The 23,321-nt window shown below is 45.1% G+C and overlaps 1 protein-coding gene across 1 annotated transcript in view; it reads left to right on the top strand.

Annotated features, from left to right (window-relative positions):
• LOC137434857 (maestro heat-like repeat-containing protein family member 1) overlaps nt 1-23,321 on the top strand; it is a 109,164-nt gene that overhangs the window by 8,372 nt on the left and 77,471 nt on the right. Inside the window, exons 3-8 of the mRNA XM_078785140.1 lie at nt 1,699-1,830; nt 2,871-3,027; nt 9,496-9,594; nt 10,987-11,138; nt 16,945-17,085; nt 22,197-22,289. Coding sequence (XP_078641266.1) covers nt 1,699-1,830; nt 2,871-3,027; nt 9,496-9,594; nt 10,987-11,138; nt 16,945-17,085; nt 22,197-22,289 — 774 coding nt within the window. The remainder of the gene's footprint in view (nt 1-1,698; nt 1,831-2,870; nt 3,028-9,495; nt 9,595-10,986; nt 11,139-16,944; nt 17,086-22,196; nt 22,290-23,321) is intronic.

Here is a 23,321-nt window from a genome sequence, read left to right as displayed (position 1 = left end):
ACGCCTACCGGTTGGCTCACCGCGGTGCTGGTTGGCCGGTAAGGGCTTGCTGACTCCACCTCCGATGACGAGTCGACGTGCCACACCTTGTTCTGGCGGCTCCGCCCCCTTCCTCCTCGGCTTGACCGCATGGCTAATGGCGGCGTGGTGCCAGTAAACAGCCCAGTGCAACGGCGGCGAACGCTGTTGGCAAGCGAGGCCCCACAATTTGAAGAGGGAGAGCAAAATGGACGGAATGGGGCCTATCTTATTTGATTAATGCAATGCAGATTCAACTACTGGGAAAAGATCCTTAACTGAAACACATACTAATGAAATAACTACGGAGAGGTCCTATGGTTCGCTACGTGTTGTACATGGACTAACTAGGGTGCGATCTTTAACAAGCCAATTGATGGGGATATTTACAGGGGAACATTTATAAGGGATGCATTTACTAAAATTTACTAGTGAAGGTTCTAAAAACCGTAACAATATATATATTGTCTGGACTCCATTACTCTTCCTTTTCTGCTCAAGTCTATCGGATGAAACATTTAGGTATTTTTGGACAAGGTATAAGACCCGCTGTACAGTAATAGCCACCTTTTTGGTAACATGGTAATAAAAAATACTAGCTGTGTTTTTACACTTTGGTCTATTACCCCGCGCACGTAGTGCAACGCGGAGTTGAACAATCGGCTCACTCTGTCTGTCTGGCAGACGTCAGTTGATGATCGATGAACTCCTTGATTTCAATATTGAATGTTATATTTTGAACACGAATCAGAACATGAATCGGAACGCAAACCTGCAGTTTAGCAGAAGTTTAGCTCTGAATTTAGCAAATTGTACGAGGGCTGTTCCAAGTGCGCATGCGCAGCACTATAAAGCGATTGCTTCAGACCGCCAATTTGGCAGTCAAACAAAATTGAAAATCATTCCGAACAGGAAACTTGCAGCTTTTAGGGACGTCATAAAGGATACGAACAACAGGCACGAATAACTAACTTACTGTATTAGACAAGGTGGTGTAAAAGACGATGCATCATCGGTGGCAAACTTCCGATTCAATATTTTTATTTATTTATTTATTTGTGTTTTTTTTCCCCACCATCCTTTAAAACTTTTATTTTATTTTCATTGGTTTATATATATGAACACTGTAGATTTTTTTTGAACTTCCAAAAACTTTCATTTTCCCCATCTCGACCATTCAATTTTTCCGCACGCTCTAAGGATGGAGTAACAGCGATATTCAGACGAAGTGGTGGTGCCTAGTGCTGCAATGACCGAGCTAAATTTGTCAAAAAGGTCTGTTTGTCTTTAAGTGCGTCTTTTTCTCAAAGATCGTTCCAAAAATGTCAGTTCCTCCGAGAAGAGTTGGCAAAAGGTTCAGCTCTAGCCTGTTGTGCTTGACCTATCGGCTTCGTACAGTTGCCACCACACCTGTTATTCAAAGTTCACGAACAAATCTAATATAAATCGTGCTCGGAAATGTAAGGCAAGAGTTGAAAAAGACCCTTCCCATGTCCCTTTTCTCATGATTGAGTGAGTGTAAGTGTTCTACGAATTATTTAATTTCAAATGTACAATTCTCATGCACCTGCAGTGCTTGTGGTTCCATAACCACTAATAATACCATGTGATGTACTATGTGCCGAATCCTTTGCGTTTTTGTTTATTATATAATGTCCTTGTTTGGATTGTGTGCTGCAGCTACCTTCAGGCCACCGGACCTGTCTCTTCTCATGCATGGAGAGCTCCATGAAGGATCGAGGGGCTGAACTCCCCGAGAACCTCGCGAAGGACCTTGTTTATTTAGCGACAAACGAAATGATTCACTCAAAGGTAAACGGACTAATAAGCATATAGAGGGAGTGCTTTGGCTCTCCCCAAAATAGGTATTTGCTCTGTTTTATGTTTTTTTTTTTTGTTTTTTTTTGGTATACTGAATCGAGGCTCGTGAAAGAGCTAACATTTACTTCACAAACAAATCAACCAGACAAACACTTGAGAGCACACAACATTTAAGAGCAGGGAGATGTGTGGGAGGGAGAGGGCTTGGGGGGAGGAGGCGTGGGAAGGGGATGGGGGGGGGGGGGGGGAGAAGTATAAAACACAAGGACACCAAGGACTTCCAGGACAGAAGTTGTTATTTCAAAAAAGTGGAATTGGGGTGAAATTAGCGGGGATAGAAAAGATCAAGGTTTTGGATGGGGGAAGATAAGAGATGGTGGTGAACAGCTGTTTTAAAGACCTGGAGGGTGGAGTGGGATTGAAGAGAGTGAGGGAGTTTGTTCCCGAGGCGGGAGGAAAGAGGAATGAAGGAGTGAAGGTGAGCAGAGAGTCTTGATTTTGGCAGTTTAACCATAAGAGGGTTGCAGGCAGATCTTGTGCGACCTGTAGGAATATTTGCGGGACAGAGCCCAGAGAGAGCTGGGGGGGCAAGGCCAGAGAGGAGTCGGTAGAAGACGGAAAGACCACCAACCTGCCTGCGGTGAGTGAGTGAGAGGCCCTTGGAGTTAGCTTCATCGCGGGAGATTCCAATGATTCTGAATGCTTTGGTTTCAACAGCGTGAAGATGAGATAGGTGTGAGGCACTGTTCTGTGAAACTACACACACAATTTTGATGAAACCTGACTGCAACCTTCATCACTTGTGATGTACCAAAGATTGTTCATGGCATAAAGAAATCTGGGTCTAAGTGGTCTCCTGGGGGTTTGAGTGTCTGTTGCTCCTGATCCAGGTGAGCTTCAGGATCCGTGGTCCTAATTTTAAGGATTGCGGTGAAAGGTAACATCATTTTAGGTAGAAAAGTAATTACAGAGTATAGACAGACTGGTGCCCATTTTCACATTTGATCATTAATTGACAACATGCCTTGCAGGATGTGAATGTAGCGGAAGCTGCTGCTGGCCTGGCCGTCACTATGGGCACGGCGTGGTTGCCGGATTTGATGGTGATACTGATGCAGAATTTCTTTCCAGGCACATCTCCGAATCATCATGTTGTCCTCACGTTGGGCCGATTAGCTTACAATCAAGGTGAGATCTGTTTACTTATGTGCGCACAAGAGAGAGTTGAGCCCAATGATGTGGAGATTGTGAAATTGGTCCAGTAACTAGTAGAGATTACATGAATACTGTGAAGGTGACTCATTCTGTTTGCAATTGGTGAACGAAATGTCCATTGTTGCAGTATTTTCTGCTTCATTCATTTTGAATGACCAACTAGTTGAGTTTGTTTTGTATAATTTTGTCAGTTTATTGGCATAACTTTAGCAACCATCAATTCTTCCTTAGAACTCCCGTGTTAAGGTTTCTACAAAGGGGATGAATGTACTAGGCCTGAGGAAGTTCAATTATATCTTTGTCTCAAACAAATGGATTTGATGAACAAGAGGCAGCAGCCTCTTCACTCTCTGCAGACCTGGACAAAATCACAAACTGTTCAAACAAGTGGAACATGCCTTTCAATCCTGACAAATCTCACACTCTCACTTTGTCTCTCCGAAAAGACCGTCTGGAAAACCCTCCCATATACTTTCTCAACAATCCTCTCCAAGAAGTTCTGTCACTCAAGCTTTTGCATCTAACTATCTGCCATGATCTTTCCTGGGAAAACCACATCTCCAAGCTGGCCTCCAAAGCCAGTCACCAACTGGGCATCCTCCGTCGTGCGAAGTCCTCTCTGGGCACTACTGAACACCTCACCACATGCAAAGCTTTCATCCGCAGCTCAATGGAATACTGCTCTCCCCTCTGGGCTGGTGCACCTGCCTTACACCTAGCTCGGCTTCACGCTGTAGATACCAAAGCTTTTTGAATCATTGGAATCTCCCATGATGAAGCTGATTCTGAGGGTGTTTCACTCGCTCACCGCAGGCAGGTTGGTGGGCTCTATCTTCTACCGATTCCTCTCCGGCCTAGCACCCCCTGCTCTGTCTGTGCTCTGTCCCCCAAATATTCCTGCAGGACGCACAAGTTCTGTCAGCAACCCTCTTCTGGTGAAACTGCCAAATTATAATTCTCTTTTCACCTTCACTCTTTCATTCCTCTTTACTCCCGCCTCTGGAACAAACTCCCTCACTCTCTTCAATCCCACTCCTCCCTCCAGGTCTTTAAAACAGCTGTTCACCACCATCTCTTATCTTCCCCCATCCAAAACCTTGATCTTTTCTACCCTCTTTAATACACCCCAAATCCACTTTTTTCAAATTCCATTTTCTTTCCTGAAAGTCCTAGTGGTGTTCATTTTCCTTATCCCATGCACCCCGCCCCAGGGCATAAGGGGGGCGGGGGGGGGGGGAGAGGGGAGGGGCGGGAGGATATTGTAATCGGCTCTGTCTATTTGTTTGTCTGTCCGTCATGCTATCTCCGAAACGGTTGTGCACAAATTCACCAAACATTGTAATAATAATAATAATAATAATTCATTTATTTTGTATAGCGCTTTTCATGAAGCCCAAAGGCGCTTTGACAGAGTGCAAAACATAATGCATAACAAAACATGAAAACAACAAGTGCAAAAAGACAAGAATCAATAGGGAAATATTTAAAGCAAAAGGAGGGAGAAGGAGAAGTGATAGTCAGGGGTTAAATGCTGTGGGTTGAATGTTGAATGCAGTGCTGAACAGGTGGGTCTTGAGTGATGTTTTGAATGTGGTGAGTGAGGAGGAGTCTCTGATGGTGTGAGGTAGTGAGTTCCAGAGGGTGGGAGCAGCGATGGAGAAGGCCCTGTCCCCCCAGGATCTGAATTTGGTCCGGATGGGGGGGGGGGGGGGGGGTCAGGAGGTTTGTACCAGCAGAGCGGAGGTTGCGGGTGGGAGTGTGTCTGGAGAGGAGGTCAGCCAGGTAGGATGGGGCCAGGTTATGGAGGGCTTTGTAGGTCAAGAGGAGGATTTTGTACTGGATTCTCTGTGAGATGGGGAGCCAGTGAAGCTTGTAAAGGACGGGGGTGATGTGGTCACGGGTCCGGGAATGGGTGAGTAGACGGGCAGCAGAGTTCTGAATGTATTGGAGTTTATTGGTGATTGTTGAGGGTGAACCATAGAGGAGGCTATTGCAGTAGTCCAGACGGGAGGTGATGAAGGCGTGGATGAGGGTTTCTGCAGCCGTGGAGGAGAGGGATGAGTGGAGACGGGCGATGTTTTTCAGGTGAAAGAAGGCTGTCTTTGTGATCTGTTTAGTGTATTTGTCGAAGGAGAGGGTTTGGTCAAAGATGACGCCAAGATTCCGGATGAGAGGGGAGGTGGATACTGGGATACCGTCGATGTTGAGGGCAAAGTTATGGGTGGATTTTTTGAGCGTTTTTGGGCCAATGATGATTATTTCAGATTTATCACAGTTAAGTTTGAGGAAGTTGATTTGAAGCCAGGATTTTATTTCAGAGATGCAGTTTGTCAGGATAGAGTGGGTGTCGGTGGAGACGGACTTGGTGGAGATGAAAAGCTGGATGTCATCGGCGAAGCAGTGGAATTGGAGACCATGACGGCGGATTGAGTGACCGAGGGGGGACAGGTAAAGGATGAAGAGGAGGGGGCCAAGAACTGAACCTTGGGGGACACCTTGGGGGAGGGGAGCAGTGGGGGATTTGCAGTTATTGATGGAGATGAACTGGCGTCTGTCAGAGAGGTATGATTTAATCCAAGAGAGGGCAGTGCCGGTAACGTTAAAGGTGGATTCAAGTCGGGTGAGGAGGATGGTGTGATCGATGGTGTCAAAGGCAGCGCTGAGGTCGAGGAGGACGAGAATGTTGAGGTTGCCAGCGTCAGAGGAGAGGAGAAGGTCATTGGTGATTTTGAGGAGAGCAGTTTCAGTACTGTGGTTGGAGCGGAATCCGGATTGGAATGTTTCATACAGGTTATTGGCAGAGAGGTGATGTTTGAGTTGAGTGGCTACAGCGCGTTCCAAAACTTTCGACAGAAAGGGTAGGTTGGAGATGGGTCTGAAGTTGTTTAGGGTGTCAGGGTTTAGACCAGGTTTTTTTAGAATGGGGGTAACAGCAGCAATTTTGAGGGATGGTGGGACGATGCCTGTAGACAGGGAGGAGTTTATTGTTGCAATGATAAGTGGAGAGAGAGCAGGGAGGGAGGCCTTGACAAAGCTGGAGGGGATGGGGTCAAGAGTGCAGGTGGCAGTTTTCATTCCTATGAGTTCAGAGAGGTCAGTAGGGGAGACCGGGGAGAATTGAGACAGGGGAAGGCAGGATAAGGGGGGGCAGGTGGTTGGAGGGGGAGCGGGTGCGGCGGTGGTCAAGCTGTTGTCGATGTTGTCAATTTTGCGTTGGAAGAAAGAAAGGAAGGAGATGCAGTTGTCTACTGTGAATGACTGGGTGGTGGTGTCCAGGGGGCGGAGGAGTTTGTTTATTGTCGAGAAGAGTGCTTTTGGGTTTCCGGAGCCAGAGTGGATAATTTGAGAGTAGTAGGCGGAGCGGGCGTGGGAGAGGGCATCTTTGTAGTGTTGTAGGTGGTCCTTGTAGGCTTGGGAGTGAACTGTGAGACCTGTTTTATTGCGGAGTCTTTCAAGTTTGCGAGCACGAGTTTTCATCAGGCAGTGTTCAGGGGTAAACCAGGGAGCAGAATGGGTGAAAGAAACTGTTTTGGTTTTTACAGGTGCAATCTGGTCAAGGCAGGAGGAGAGAGTGTGGTTGTAGTAGTCAGTGAGGTCGGAAGGGGTGTGGAGGTCAATGAAGGGAGAAGTGGACATTTTTTCAGAGAGGGTGGATGAGAATGAGGTAGGTGAAAGAGCGTTTAGCTTACGGAAGTTGATAGTGCGATAATGTCTTGGTGTTGGGGTGGGGATGTTGATGGTCATAGTGATGGCTAAGTGGTCAGAGAGGGTGAGGTCAGAGCCAGAGAGATGGTGCAAAATTAATCCAGTGGAGCAGACAAGGTCCAAAATGTGACCACGGATATGCGTAGGAAAGTTGACATGTTGAGTGAGGTTAAAGCAGGTGAGTAAATCAGTGGTCAGTGGTTATCGTGGAGTCAGTGGAGTCCATGTGGATATTGAAATCACCAAGGAGGAGGATTGAGGGGGAGAGGGAACATAGCTGGGTCAGAAAGTAGGAGAAGTCAGACAGGAATAATGGGTGTGGTTTGGGAGGGCGGTAGACGACAGCCATGACTGACTGCGTGCGACCAGAGAGTTTAAAAGCCAGGTGTTCAAAGGATGAGGATGAGGTGATGGGGATGAGGCTGGTCCTGATGTCTTGACGGTGGATAACGGCAATTCCACCACCTCGGCCCTCCGAGAGTGGTTTATTGACGTAGGAATATCCATTGGGTGTGGTGAGGTTGAGCGTGTAGTAGTCCAGTGGTTGTTGCCAGGTTTCGGTGAGACAGAGAAAGTCCAGTTTGTTATCCAGGATGTATTCGTTCAGGATGAGGCATTTGTTGTTGAGGGACCGGGTGTTGAACAGGGTGAGCCTGATGTTGTTTTGAACAGCGGGGATGAATTCAGGTGATTTAGCCAGTAGTTATGTATTTGTAGTTATGATCACCCCATCATAGCACGAAGGTGCAAGAGCAGTATAATTTTGGCCCTGTGCCCTGGAGAGGGGTCAAAAGGTGAAATACAAAAAAAATGCAATTACGGACACATTTTAAACCAGAGCGAAGTTGATGGCGCGCTATCGCAAATCCCCACGCTTCCCACCTCTAGCTAAGTTGGAAGCTGGCAAAACGTTTCACCAAGAATGATCCAGGACCGTATCAGATTTTGAGTTAAAACTTTTTTCCTGTTTGGCCACTGTGACCTTAAGTCCCTCCCCCCTGGGGCATGAATTGGGGGTCAAATAAAAAAGTTACATATTTGGTTTAGCGGTTAGGGTACTGGCTTGGGATCCTAGGATCCTGGGTTCAAATCCCGGTTGATCGCTGAATTAACACCAGGGGGGTTGACTCAGCCTGTCATCCTTCCGAGGTCGGCAAATTGAGTACCAGTTCACTGGTAATTGCCTGTGTGTTGCAAGAGAGCGACTAACAGGGTCGGTGGCAGGAAGGGCATCCGGCCGTAAAACATTGCTTCAAAAAGGGGACCACGGTGCCCGAAAAAGGCCAACCCCTGCTCTGCGGGGAAAAATGGCCTCTAAAGGTGGTTCTTCTTCTTTTCCCCCAATGCTGATTGCATATATCCAATGTATCATTTAAAAATATTTTAAAATGTGCTGTAATTGCATTTTTCGTTATTTGAGCTTTTGATCTCACCCGTGGGGACGTGGCCAAAATGAAACTGGTATTGTGACTTGGTGCCATTTTGTGATCAAAACTACCAAGTCGGTGAATTTCTGCCCAGCCATTTAGGAAAAGATAGTGTGACAGACAGACAGACAGACGGACAGATTGAGCCAATTACATTTATCACCCCGTTTATTTACTTACCTATTTATTTATTTTAATTTTATAAAGTGTGGGAATAATTACAAAGTTTTGTTTGGTTAAAGTTCTGAAAATACATCATCCATCCCTCTTCCTTTCTTCCTCCGTTTCCTGGCAGGACAACCGCAGTCATCGTCACTGCTTTCCTTGTGATGAATAATCACAAAAAATAAATAATCGGGTACTTTATTTGCCATTATGGTAACATGCTCTTATCAGCTCTGAGTCGATGTTGTTTATCCGTTGTTTATCCTGTCTGCCTAGAGCCCGAGACAAACCTTCACAGAGATTAGTGTGATCAACAGGTCTGGTGATCCTTCATGCCACGAAGCAACTTGGAATGGGCACTGCCATGCTACCTTTAAAAAGCAGTGGCATTAAAAATATCATTTAACAAGGAAGTTTGCTGTTACCATAATCTTAGAAAAAATTGAAATATGCTCTTATCTACTCCATCTTGGCACAGTTTCAAACGTGACTCTTTATTGGTTGTTAGTCTTTTTCACCTGCCCTGGTGTTGGGCTAGCGACTAGGGTGCCTGCTTAGGATCCTAGGATCCTGGGTTCGAATCCCGGTCGATCGCTGAATTAACGCCAGGGGGGTTGACTGAGCCTGTCATCCTTCCGAGGTCGGCAAATTGAGTACCAGTTCACTGGTAATTCCCTGTTTGTCGTTAAAGGCGGCAAAAAGGGTTGGCGTCAGGAAGGGCATCCGGCCGTAAAACATTGCTTCAAAAAGGGGACCGAAAAACAACAACAACCACGGTTCCCGAAAAAGGCCAACCCCCGCTTTGCGGGGAAAAATGGCCTCTAAAGGTGGTTATTTTTTATTTTATATAGTCTTTCTCACCTGCACAGAAATTGTTCTCATGTGGGGTGGATAAGGTTCGTGGCTCCTCTCTCAGGTCACTGATCACTCCCCCGTCAGCGTCAACATGTATGTCGTTATTCGCAAATGGGCAAATGTGAGGGATCCTATGCGAGCTATACGTTGCACTGTGAGATAGTGAGGTAAGTTGTGCCTCTGCTGGGTCTTCAGAGTGTGATGTGGGATTTTTCAAGTAAATGGATTATCACCTGCAATGGATGTTTTTGCCCTGTTAATAACTGGTCCTTTCCTTCTTTGCCCACAGTTTACAGCATGGTTCCTTTTCTACCGGCTATCCTCGGCATTCTGGGCACCATGATGCCTGCCTGTAAGCAGGACAAAATGAGATGTGCCTTCGCCTCAGGTACGCTCATCCCTGCCCTTTCATGTCCTACTTGGGGCTGGTTCATCCACTCGTGCATGTAATGCTGCAATTTATCTCTAAACTCCGGATTTCTTTTACTGTGGAAAGGAATGTATTATTATTTTTGTATGCAGAAATGCAGACCTGTGCAGTAGGTAAAGACACAGATGAGCAGGTTCACAGAAGGGCAGAGGATGAACGGGGTACAGGAAGACAAGGACATAGTGAATGAGGGGCAGGAATGAAAGGGGAGAGCATCAGCGAGAGTAGAAGAGAGCAAGGGTGGGTGGGTATGGGAAAAGCATGAGGGGATAATGGGCAGCGCTCCTGAAGGACTGGCTTTCCAGGCTTTCCACACACCGCCTCTCTTTTGTTCCTCTTCTCCCATTTGACTTTCGGTCTTCTGGAGATTGTTCCATCACACATTCTCCTGAGCACCACCAACTCACATCACCCACCCCCTCCCCCTAACTCTTATTTAATGTAGTTTACTGAGTTTCCTTTCCTCCTCCTCTTTCCTTTTTTGTGTTTGTTCATTCCCTTGGTTGTTGTGTCCACTTGTGGCCCCATTGCTCCACTGTGAGTTACTTTCCTTTCTGCCTTTTTGTACAACACTCCCTCCCTATTCCAGCTCCAGGTGCTGCATGACGTCATCGCCGAGCACCGAACGGGGCTCGGTGATGACGCGCGCTGAAAGGGAGTACTCAGTCAGGTTGTTTTCTTGTTTTTTGTTTTGTTTTTGTTTTTTGTTTGTTTGTTTGTCCAAGTCATCCTTTAAGCTAGGAATCTGAAATTTCGGCACACTAGGGAGCACATGCTTTGGCAAAAACGTTATTTTTTGTTTGATTAATCAATTAATTGATTAAGTACTTAATTATTATCGATTTATTAAATATTTATTTATTTCCTTTCTCCTCCTGGAAATATCTCAGGCACCTTTTGAGATAGGAAGCTGAAATTTGGACAGGACAATGACCAAGTGATTTGGTTTTACAGGGTACTTTTAATTTATTGATTAATTGATGAATTATTTAATTTTTAGAGGCAATGATGCGCGCTGAAGGATATGTTATTGATTTATTTGGCATGAGGGCAGTGTACCTTGAATGAAGCTGTATTTTTTTTTTTTTACTTCTATTTTCCATGAGCCTAGATTTTGTATACAAATAAAACAAATTACTGGAGGGAGGGTACGAGACAACAGGTCCAGGAAGTCAGACAGGACTGAAGGAGCAAAGCCTGACATGAGGTGATCAAGGTCAAGCAAAGGGGAAGAATATAGGGAAAAGGTTTTCGTTTGCACTTCTATCCATATAACATCCATTTTTGTAATGTTAAAATGTCCTTACTCGGATCTTGGATGTCCCAAATGATCACACTGTGTCCTCACAGCGCTGAGCCTGTTCAGCCAGGCTATCCAGGAGTACTTGGCAAACCCAGACCAGGCCTCACAGCCTGGGCTCCAGTCCCAGGACTTTGCGGAGGATCTCGATGCGACCTACATAGTGCTGCTGAACTCGTGGCTATCGAGCCGGGATATGAAGGCATGGATTGAGTGAAAGAGAGGGATTATTTTTATGGATGGGTTAGGGTTTAAGGAGACATGATGTAGTCGAGGCAGAAATCAGGTCATCTTTGCGTTCCCCGATTACAAATAACTTGCGTCTTTCGAGAGTATATTTGGACTTGTGTACATCCAATGTGTTGACGCCAAATTTGTTTAAATTGTTGCTTCTCTCGTATTTCCTCATCACTTATTGAGCCCTCACCTAAGGCGAGAGATGGTCCTCAGATCAAATGTGTGGTTCATTGTGATAGGCTCTTACAAACTGCATACCTTGGTAATTAATTAAACTAGCGTGACTCGGCGCACTCCGCGCACCTCACCATACATTGTTTCAGAGGGATAGGCATCTTTGACCATTTTGGTGTCTTTTGGGTTTTCATGGTGTTTTGAGTCTTCAGGGCCATTTGGGTTTTCAGGATCTTTTGGATCCTCTGGGCCTTCAAGGGTATTTTGGGTCTTTGGGGTGTTGTGGGTCTTTGGGGTCTTAAGGGTCTTTTGTTTCTTCTGAGTCTTTAAGTCTTCAGTGTGTTTGGGGTCTTCAGGTTTTGGGTCTTCAGGGTGTTTTGGGTCTTCAGGGTGTTTTTGGTCTTCAGGGTGTTTTTGGTCTTCAGGGTGTTTTGGGTCTTCAGGGTGTTTTGGGTCTTCAGGGTGTTTTGGGTCTTCGGGGTGTTTTGGGTCTTTGGGGTCTTTTGGGTCTTCGGGTTGTTTTGGATCTTCTAAGTCTTCGGTGCCATTTGGGTCTTCCAGGTCTTTGGCACCATTTGGGTCTTCAGGGTCTTTTGGATATACTGGGCCTTTAAGGGTATTTTGGGTCTTTTAGGTCTTCGGCGCCATTTGGGTCTTCAGGGTCTTTGGATCTTCTGGGCCTTTAAGGGTATTTTGGGTCTTTTAGGTCTTCGGCACCATTTGCATCTTCAGGGTCTTTGGATCTTCTGGGCCTTTCAGGGTATTTTGGGTCTTTAGGGTGTTTTGGGTCTTTAGGGTGTTTTGGGTCTTTAGGGTGTTTTGGGTCTTTAGGGTGTTTTGGGTCTTTAGGGTGTTTTGGGTCTTTAGGGTGTTTTTGGGTCTTTCGGGTGTTTTGGGTCTTTAGGGTGTTTTTGGGTCTTTAGGGTGTTTTTGGGTCTTTAGGGGTCTTGGTGGTCTTAAGGGTCTTGGGGGAAATTAAAGGGTCATCAAAGGTCTGAGGGGTCTCAGCAGTCTAAACGTAATTAAGAGTGGTAATTAAGAAAGTGTTAATTTTGTTTGAAGAAGAAGAAGACATTTGAGTCGCATATAAACAAACATACATAACGACATAACTAACCATATACGTTTGCTCTATTATAATAAAGATTTAGTGGGGGGGCCAATGTTTTCCCGTTGAATTCAAATGTTAATTTGTGGACACTGGTTGGGTTGTCTTTAGGGATGATAGAAGTTGTAGAAAAAATATGTCTCCATTTTTTTCAAGTTCTTTATAGCGGCCATTTTGGATTATCAAAATGGCGTTTGTTGAAAACCGAAATTGTCATTATCTTGGCTTCTAAATGACCTAGAGTGTTAGTTTTGGTGTCCAAATGTACATATTTGCGGATACTTAATCCAATAAACACACATTTATACACCTACATATGATCAAAAGGGTTCTTATGGCAGCCATCTTGGATTTTCACGCACTTATGCCAACACATATATATATTTTTTTCCATCATTTTCACTTCTAAATCACATAAAGGCTGGACTTTAGTGTTCAAATGTACACTTATAATGTCTTTGTGCAATATTTTTAGTTGGCAGTGTTCATTGTTACATTGAAGGATCTCCATCCTCCTCATCATCAGTGTTATCGATTCCCATGGGGCGCTCCTGACCCGTGTTACCACACACCTCTTCATCTGCCCCACACATACACATCTCAGAACAGTTGAGATGCTGAGACCTGCATGAGCAGTGAGACATGCATTGGGTCTTCTTGCAGTTACATTTGATTAGATGTGTGATGGCAGCTGGGGCTGGAGGGTCCTTGGTTGTGATGGGCACCAGCTGATCTCCTTCTGCTCTCCATCCATGTTCTGTTGGTTGTGGAAGCTGGGGGTCCGGTACATCAGCCTGATGCCACACCATGGCCTGGAAATGTGCACGAGCAATGGCTTCATGTAAAGCTCCCCGTGTTGGTGGCAGCTTCTGTGCCTCTAGCTGTTTCTTGGTAAACAGTCTCCACCTCAGCTTGCCCACATCCACAACTGTAGTACGAGGCTCATACAGCTGGCATACAAATGCCTCAATGTCACTTTCTGTGTCAGCTCTCAGCTCCTCAGAGGCCCCAAGGTCATGAAACGCAGATACCACCTCAACAGAGCACCTATTGAGGGCTTGCCAACATGTGAGCTTTCCCTTGCCGGCAAACCGACCAGTCTGGTCTGCTCCCGTGAATGCATGGAATCCTGGTAGGGCTGCAGCCTTCCTGACACCAAGTTCATGTACTATTGGTTCCAGTGAGATTTGCCTCTTCTTCTTCCCCACACCCGTGATGAAGTATGTGTCTTTGCATAGTTCATGGTACCGGTGGAGTGCTAGGATGAATACATCAGTATCAGGTGACTGAATGTACAGCTGTGTTGCACCTCTTCGGACGGCATCTAGACTGTGAAGAAAGATCCTCGTATCAGCCTCCTCCTGGGAGCTACGGAGATGCTGTACATCCATGCAGTTGGAGAAGACATCCTGCCTTGAAGTGACGATGAAGACCTTGGTAGTCCCCTCAAAGTGACACAGAGCTTTCTTTGCCAGATAGACAGTTAGCTCATCTTTGGTGTTGGTGTGCGACAGGAACTGTTTTGCTGTCAGTTTCCCAATCGGGGTGCTGTCTTGAACGTGGTAAGCAGTGGGCGGCTTGCCACCTTGGCGCCTCTCCCGTGTGGCCTCTTTCAGTGAATTTGGCAGATCATATCGGTCAAACACGAGGTGGACTTCATCATACCCGTTGGTCTTGCAGTCCAGTGTTGCATTGAAATGGCCAGCCCACTGGGCACATGTTTTGACCCATTGTGGCTTACCCATTGCTTGCACTAATGCCATGCCGTCTATGACAGTCACCTTCTTGGGAGGGGGTGGAGTATGTTCAGGATTGTCGTCGTCTGGCTGCTGACCAGTGCCAGTTGACTTCTTGGGTAGATCTTCTAGGATGCCCATGAGCTTGCTTTTGTCTGTGCATGGTAGTAGTGTCCCAGCCATTGCAAAGAGGGTTCGTGGAAGCGCGGTGAATTCATATTGACCTATGGCATCCTTCAAGTTGATCTCTGGTCGTGAGCGGGCCACGATCAGCATGCGCGCAAACAGTGACCTGTCGTCTTTCAGCTCTACAACCTTGTCTGCCAGTTTGTGCTTCACAGCTTTCCTGGCACTCTTCCACATCTTCAGTTTGACCTTTCCCATTCTGGCCCAAAGGTTGATTTCATTTGTGTTGATGCGCTCTGCAACAAACGTGTTATACGCTTTCTGACCAATCTCATCTTGGTTGCAGACATCCTTCTGTACTTCAGCTGGCATCACCACCTTGGTGATGATAGTCGTCAGGTCTTCACCCTCATGCGTCATGGGATTCATGGACTCTCTGATCACATTCTTCAGTCGACGAATGCTGTCTTCCTGCCGAGCCCAGACTGTGGTTGATAGGTCGTGGTGCTCCTTGCGTGTAGCTGATTGTGAGCCAGCCATCTGACGGGCTTCTTCAGCAAGCCTACTCAGCTCTGGTGCTGTCAGAAAGAACCTTTCGCGGGCACTGGCATTCTGGGTAATGCCCACAATACCCCCTGTCACCTTCATGATCCTGTTGATGTGCTCCAGTGCATGGTCCACACCTACAGCACAGAAGGGGATTTCATTCTTATGGACACCGAACCCATGCAGGAAATCCAGAAGCTTCTTGTTTCTGGTGGACTGATGGACTACAATGGCAACGGCAAGCTGCTGTGGCCATTCTAAGCGATGGCGGAATGGTGCATCTGGCTCTTTGGGCTTGTACGTGACTTGGCGTTTTGACTTGTAGCCGTACATGATGTTCTGACTGATGGTTATAACATCTCGATGAATAGTGGCTGAGCGCATAGTCTCTGGCTCAATGCTCGTGGCTGGTCCTTCCAGTAGCCAGCGGAGGAAAGCATAGAGTACTTTGGGTACATGCTTTTCAGCATCATCAGTGTTCATTTCTCCTTCAAATTGCCATGGGTGCTTGTTCTGACAAGCAATGGCACTGCGGAGAACAGAGGCACTCTCAAACAGTTGTTCGATGTTTTTTTCATTTGTCTTCGTCATTGCATCTTCGACAGCTGCATCACGCACGGCAGTGGAGAATACACAGTCTGACTCGTTTCGACGTTTTGGTTTCATGAAGTGAACGTCATCAATGTGAGAGTTGATTTTCTCCTTCATGCCTTGGGTAGTAGGTGATGGGACATTGTGCACACCATTATTGTCAAGAATCCTGGAGTAAACCGACTTCAGGTCAGACATGTTGAGAATTTCACCAGCTTGGAGTAGAGAGCGAACAAGGCTGACAAACTCAATGTCTGCGGCTATTTTGATAACATTAGTTTCTTGCAGTATGTGTTCTTTGTCATCACTTGATGTCCCACTCTTGGGAGCACGTTGGACATTCTGCACCCAGCATGGGAGATGATACTTGACGTCGATCGCATGAGCATCATGTGCACTGATGGCAGCACTCAGCTGAACTTTCCACTTGTGGTTGCTGCCTTCTTCAACAGCTTTCTTCAGCTGTTTACCTGCGTTGAACGTGCATACAACATGTACACTTTCCTTAGTGACCTCTTGACAGAAGAAACAAAGGTCTCTGTTGAATGGAGTTGATGATGAACGTGTGAAGCGAAGAGTCTCGTCTTGCGTAGAACCTGAGGTACTTGCAGCGGCAGGTGCAGAAGAAGGACGTCCACACCTCTTATGAAGATGCTGGGTGTCGCCATGTTCGCAGGCTTTCTGGTGGCGAACTCTAGCACGCTCCAGGTGAGCAGTGTTGCATGTAGATCCATAACATGCCCGGTGCCACTTTGCTTTATTGTTCCTCAAGTCAGTGGCAGTGAAACAGCTTAATCGTTCGCTGATCTGTTTGAAGTCGGCATCACCATATCGTGCCCTCTCCTGGATGAACTGGAGAAACTTTGCATATGAGCCCAGTGCTGGCTCAGTCACTAGTGCACCTTGGGGATCCTGGCACTGAATGCAAAGTGTGAAATCAGTTTCTTTCTTGGTTTTCTTGCTTTTTGGCTCCATCATAGCTCAGGGTCACGAATCTGGAACATACAAATAACAAATAACAATTAAGATAGATGTGCATTAAGTTAGATTTTGGACACTGGTTCGGCTGTGCCATAAAAACCTATTTTTATCCCTTGTAGGTTATTAAAGAAGGTTTCATTCAATTCTCTATCCCCAAAAATGTACAACTGGACACCAGAATCGAAACTCTAGGTCATTTAGAAGCCAAGATAATGGAATTTTACGTTTTCGACATCCGCCATTTTGAAAATCCAAAATGGCCGCCATAAAGAACTTGAAACAATTGGAGACATATTTTTTCTAGAACTTATATCATCCCTAAAGACAGCCCAACCAGTGTCCAAAAATTAACAAGCAATTTCACCGGGCATTTCAATCTGCTACATTGGCCCCCCCACTAATTATTAAATTTATAATTCCACCATTATCACAAACACTGAGAAAATATCATTATCTTCGATTTATTTGGTGCAAACAAAAAGTCATTAATCTGACGGTGCATTTTACAGGTGCGGGTTAAGGTAGTTGAGGCGCTGGGTCATGTGACACACCTGATGCCACGTGATTGGCTTGAAGAACATATCCCACGAGTGGTCTCTGGAGTTGTTGGATTGCTGAAGAAACAGCCGGAGTCTTTTCCCACAACGCAGGTTTTTTGGAAGATGTCAGGATGTGTTTACTCTTAAAAATGGCGTTGATAAAGAAAAATAATGGTAAGGATGGGGAATATATGTGGTTTGGAGAAGGGGGAATGGGGAAAAGTATTCACATTTTATTTATTTATTATTATTACACACTTTTATTTAACTTCATCTGAACTTTGTTTGTTTGTCCCGTTTCAAATATTTGAGCCGTATAGCAAGTTATGGCAAAACTTGGTGGACAGGTTGGATGTGTGACGAGGACGACCGATTCAACTTTGGTTAAGATCTGGATCCGGATTCAGACAAGAGATCTTTATTTATTTATTAAGTGAGTGTTCACCATTGAGAGATGGGGCCAAAATTATATATATACAGTCATGTGAAAAAGTAAGTACACCCCATGTAAAGTTTTGACTTTTTCAACATATTTCAACATACAGCTATTTGATCTTCATTTCAACAATATTGATAGATAAAGGTGATATAATATAACAAATATCATGAAACATTTACATTTTGTAGTCCATTGTATAATTTAAATAAACATAAATGCAAATTTCGGATGTGGAAAAAGTAAGTACACCCTTGGCTCTAATAGGTGGTATTGCCCCCTTTGGCAGAAACAACCTCAAGTAGGCGTTTCTTATAACTGTCCACCAGTCTCTGACATCGAATGGGAGAAATTTTTGCTCACTCCTCCATGCAGAATTCTTTCAGCTGTGCGATGTTTGAGGGGTTTCTTGCATGCACAGCTCGTTTCAAATCCCCCCACAACATCTCGATGGGATTTAGATCCGGGCTTTGACTTGGCCATTCCAGAACCCTCCATTTCTTTCTTTTCAGCCATTCCTTGGTGGATTTACTGGTATGTTTAGGGTCATTGTCATGTTGCAAGGTCCACCTTCGGTTGAGCTTCAACTTTCTGACAGATGGCCTCACATTATCCTCAAGCACCCTCTGGTACAATGAAGAATTCATAGTGGATTCTTTGATTGTGAGCTGCTCAGGCCCTGATGCAGCAAAGCTGCCCCAAGCCATAATATTTCCACCACCATGCTTTACAGTTGGTATCAGGTTCTTGTGGTCAAATGCTGTCTTTGGTTTTCGCCAAACATGTCTTCTGGTACTGTGGCCAAATAGCTCCACCTTTGACTCATCTGTCCAGAGCACATTGTTCCAGAAGTGCTGGTCTTTGCCGAGGTGTTCATTGGCAAACTTTAGTCTTGCCCTGATGTTCTTTCTGGACAGCAAAGGTTTCCTCCTGGCACACCTCCCATGTAGATCAAATTTGTGCAGCCTCTTTCTAATGGTAGACTCGTGCACGTTGACATCAACAGTGGCAAGAGCTACCTGTAGGTCCCGTGATTACATTCTGGGGTTCTTAGAGACTTCTTTCAGCATCTTGCGGTCTGCTCTCGGGCTGAACTTGCTGGGGCGGCCTGGCCTGAACAAGTTGGCAGTTGTTGGGAATCTTCTCCACTTGTCGATGATCTTCCGGACAGTCGAATGATTGTTTTCAAATTGTTTGGAGATCTTTTTAAATCCCTTCCCAGACTCGTAGGCATCTTTAACCTTCTTTCTGAAGGCACCAGAGAGCTCTTTTGATCTCGGCATGGTGACGCCGCACACCAACTACAAAGAGCCAACCAAACTAAATGTCTGAGGTTTAAATAAGACAGGTTCCTCCAAGATCCTCTCTAACGATGTTCTAATCATTTGCACCTGAGCTGGTGCACCTGATTCTAATTTTAGGTATTTGAAGGAGTGATAAATGTAGGGGTGTACTTACTTTTTCCACATGCGAAATTTGCATTTATGTTTATTTAAATTATACAATGGACTACAAAATGTAAATGTTTCATGATATTTGTTATATTATATCACCTTTATCTATCAATATTGTTGAAATGAAGATCAAATAGCTGTATGTTGAAATATGTTGAAAAAGTCAAAACTTTACATGGGGTGTACTTACTTTTTCACGTGACTGTATATATATATGTATATATATATATATATATATATGTATATATATATATATATATATATATATATATATATATATATATATAATATATATATATATATATATATATATATATATATATATATATATATATATATATATATATATATATATATATATATATATATATATATATGTATATATATATATATATATATATATATATATATATATATATATATATATACATACATACATACATACATACATACATACATACATACATACATACATACATACATACATACATACTAGCAGAAGTACCCGGCATTGCCGGGCGGGGGAGGAGGAGGGGAGGGGAATGCGGGGGAGGGGGAAAGGGGGGGAGGGGGAGGGGGGGGAGGGTGTGGGGGTGCCCGGGGGAAGAAGGGTACATAAATTATAATTTATGGTAATCTATGCAGCACGACATGGTCATCACGGAAAACAAGGCGCCTTTGCCGGCGCAAAACGGCTCTCCCAGGGTCAAACTCGGTATCGTTGTGAGCGCACGGTTCAGCCCTTAAAGAAAAAGTTTATTTTGTAAAAATCGAACCACGCGTTAAAAAGATATGACTGGTTGTGTTCGCCAGCACGTCGGCGCTCGAATCGGCTCGCGATAAAATCCAACACCTTTGTCGGGGTCGTCTGAACCAACCACGGGGCCTAGAAGGCTGGGACTGGTCTCAAAAGTTAGGCCTCGATCATATCTCGTAATGCTGGAAGCTGCACGTCTCTGTGATAATCTTGTGGACCATGACAAGAGATCGTGCGAGTCGCTCGCAACGGCTTCAAGCACTTCCGCATTCGACCATTTCATGAATGCCATACGCCCCGCCCATCAAAGCGCGTACTATTAAACGAACGTACAGTGGCCCATGTTTCGATTCCCTCCCTCTTCTGCTAGCGCTTCTGCGCTAATACGCTAATTTTAAAACCCGAAGTTTTTTAAAATTTAAGGTGTGCTGTAGTTGCTCTGAGACGTACTGATTCCGAATATGCCTTTGGTTTTTCTCTGCGATGAGTAGTTCTCGAGTTATAAGAGGACAAACAAACAAACAAACAAACAAACAAACATACTTTACTGCTTTATACATATAGAACCACTGCTTTATATATATAGAAGTATATATAACATGCACAGGTTTGAGCTGGGTGGGGAGGTGGTTCCATCATTGACAGAGGCCCTTGGGAAGATGGTATACAGTGGAGTTGAATGATGGGGAAGGGTAAAGGAGGTGAGGAACAAGCTTTTGAGAGGTTTGAAGAGCATTGATGGATGTGGTTTGCCAGGTAAGTTGAAGGTATGGTGTTTGAAGTTTGGATTTATGCCACGAGTAGAGTATTGTGGCCATTGATGATGTATGATATTGTGATTGGGCATGTAGAGAGGATGGAGGTTGTGGTGAGCGGGTTTGTGAGGAGGTGGTTGGGAGTGCCACGCTGTTTGACGAGCATTTCCTTTTATGCTCAGGGTGGAAAACTCCAGTTTCCCTTGACATCATTAACCGAGGAGTTTCAGGTGGTGAGGGTGCGGGTGTTCATGATGTTGCAGGATTCAAGTGATTCAGTAGTAAAGAATGCTCTCCCAGAGAAGAAGGGAAGTCGGAAGTGTGATGCAAGAGCAGAGTTAGATGAGATGGAGGAGCGGTTGCAACAGAAGGAGATTGTGGGGATGGTACAGCACGGGAAGCATGGGATGGGGTGATGAGCATGTGTGAAAGAGAGGAGGAATGATGGTTGAGAGGTAGGTGAGAAGAAAGGAGGAGGAGGGGAGATATGTGAAGTCAGTCGGACAGGCACAACAAGGTGCTTGGACGCAGTGGGAAGGTGTGCGGGTGAGGACATTGAAGTGGCAAGAGATTTGGAGGATGGAGCCAATATTGTTGAGTTTCCTGTTGCGGGCAATGTATGATGTGCTTCCGTCACCAGTAAACTTGAGATTGTGGGGATTGTTGCAGGAGAGATGTTATTTGTGTGGAGGTTTGGTAACGGTGCACTGAGTGCATGCTCAGTAGCATTGGCAGCAGGAAGATACAAGTGGCGGCATGATCAGGTGCTGGCGGTGGTAGTGCAGATGGTTAGGTGCTGAGATCAAGAGGTGCTGAGATCGAGAGAGAGAAGAGTGGAGAAGGAGACCAATGGGGGAGAGGTGTTGTTTGTCAAAGAGGGCCAAGTGGTAAGAGGTGGAAAGAGGAGGAGGTGGAAAGCAAGAGGGCTGTCAGATGCTTGCGATTGGCAGGTTATGGCAGACGTAAAACCACAATTGGTATTCCCAGAGATCTGTGTGACAAGGTTGCGGCCTGACATTGTCATCTGGTCAGATGCAACAAGACGGGTCATCTTAGGGGAATTGTCTATACCTTGGGAAGAGAACATAGAGGAGGTGCACGAGAGGAAGAGAGGAAAGTACAGTGAGCTGGAGGCAGAGTGTCGGGAGAAGGGTTGGCGAGTTTCTTGTCAGCCATTTGAGGTGGGGTGTAGAGGGTATATTGGCAATTCCTTTTCTGCATTTCCTGCTTGGCTTGGAGTGTGTGGTACAGAAAGAAGGAGGATTTTGTGACAAAGTTGCCCAGGTTACCTTGAAAGGCTCACTTTGGATATGGAGGAAGTTTATGGAGGGACATCGAACGGTGTAGGTGTAGGTTGAGGTTGTGGGTGGTGGTTCATTTCAGGCTAAAGGGTTATTGACTGAGCACGGAAGAGAAATGGAGGTGTGTAGGTGTAGGAGTTTTGCACACTTTCATGAATTTATTGCAGCCATCTATAACCTCTGAGAGCTGCCAGGATAGTTGAGAGGTACACACACTCACCTCTAAGCTCTCTAGCCTGGGTTTGAATTCTGACCAAGCTATAAACTGCCATGCTGGTGTTTCGCAAGTAGGGTGAGCCGTCAATCTGTGTGCCGTCCTTTGGATGGATGGTAAGCCAGGTGTCCTCCCGTCTGCTAGCATTGGTTGCTGGACGTTAAACATCCCACGTTGTCTTTCATGAATAGGCGAGTTATCGTACATTGTAACCCTTGCCAAGAAACTGCTTCGACAGAACAGATGCTTTGTGGAGAGTATGGTATTTGTTGCCCACCTGTTGACCTAACTATATTTTGTTCCAGGCTCTATGTGAGGTGCTCCGTGCATCTTGCAATGCAGAAATCCGACTCCAGAACTCACAGGTTGACCTGGTAGTGAATGCCCTACATCCTCTCGTAAGTTATTTCTGAATTGCGCCACGCATTATCCTTCTTGCTAATCTAATGGGTGTAGCGGTGTCTGGTGTAGCCAAGAAACCAAGAGTGATTGTGTTAGGCTTGTGCCTGCACACTCTTTGGAGTGTAATGAAGCGTCGTGTTTGGACATCATGAAATTAAACACTTTCTGGAGTGACTCTATCTGCTTTCAAAATGGCCTGCATTCTACCAGAGTCTAAAAGAATAGCTTTTGTTAGATTTTGATTTGCATTGGTATTAACATCTTCCATGAGTCTTGACCTCTGTTTAAAAATAATACTGCAGTCAGTGTGTGGTAATTTTGACTTTTGGTTGGTAAGTTAGACATAAGACATGTGTGAATTTTACTGGTTGATGAGTTAGATGTAAGACGTGTGTTAATTTGACTGGTTGGTGAGTTAGATTTAAGACGTGTGTGAATTTGACTGGTTGGTGAGATATATGTAAGACGTGTGTGAATTTGACTGGTTGGTGAGTTATATGTAAGACGTGTGTGAATTTGACTGGTTGGTGAGTTAGATGTTAGACGTGTGTGGATTTTACTGGTTGGTGAGTTAGATGTTAGATGTTAGATGTTAGACGTGTGTGAATTTTACTGGTTGGTGAGTTAGATTTAAGACGTGTGTGAATTTGACTGGTTGGTGAGTTATATGTAAGATGTGTGTGAATTTGACTGGTTGGTGAGTTAGATGTAAGATGTGTGTGAATTTGACTGGTTGGTGAGTTAGGAGTGGAGGAATGGTTGATCAGAGTAGTGATGGCAATGTACAAAAGAGCGCACACAGCTGTAAGGATGAAGGACGGGAACAGTGGTGAGTTTGAGGTGAAGATGGGAGTGCATCAGGGGTCGGTACTAAGTCCACTACTATTTGTAGCTGTGATGGAGGTGCTGGCTCAGAACATAAAGGAGGGTTTACCATGGGAGTTGTTGTATGCAGATGATCTGGTGTTGATTGCGGAAAGTATGGATGGACTGAAGGAAAAGATGAACAAGTGGAAGGAATGTATGGA

The sequence above is a fragment of the Myxine glutinosa genome, chromosome 9, assembly GCF_964187855.1.
Source record: "Myxine glutinosa chromosome 9, kmMyxGlut1.1, whole genome shotgun sequence".
NCBI classification, from domain to species: domain Eukaryota; kingdom Metazoa; phylum Chordata; class Myxini; order Myxiniformes; family Myxinidae; genus Myxine; species Myxine glutinosa.
This window is presented reverse-complemented; position numbering and strand designations above follow the sequence as displayed.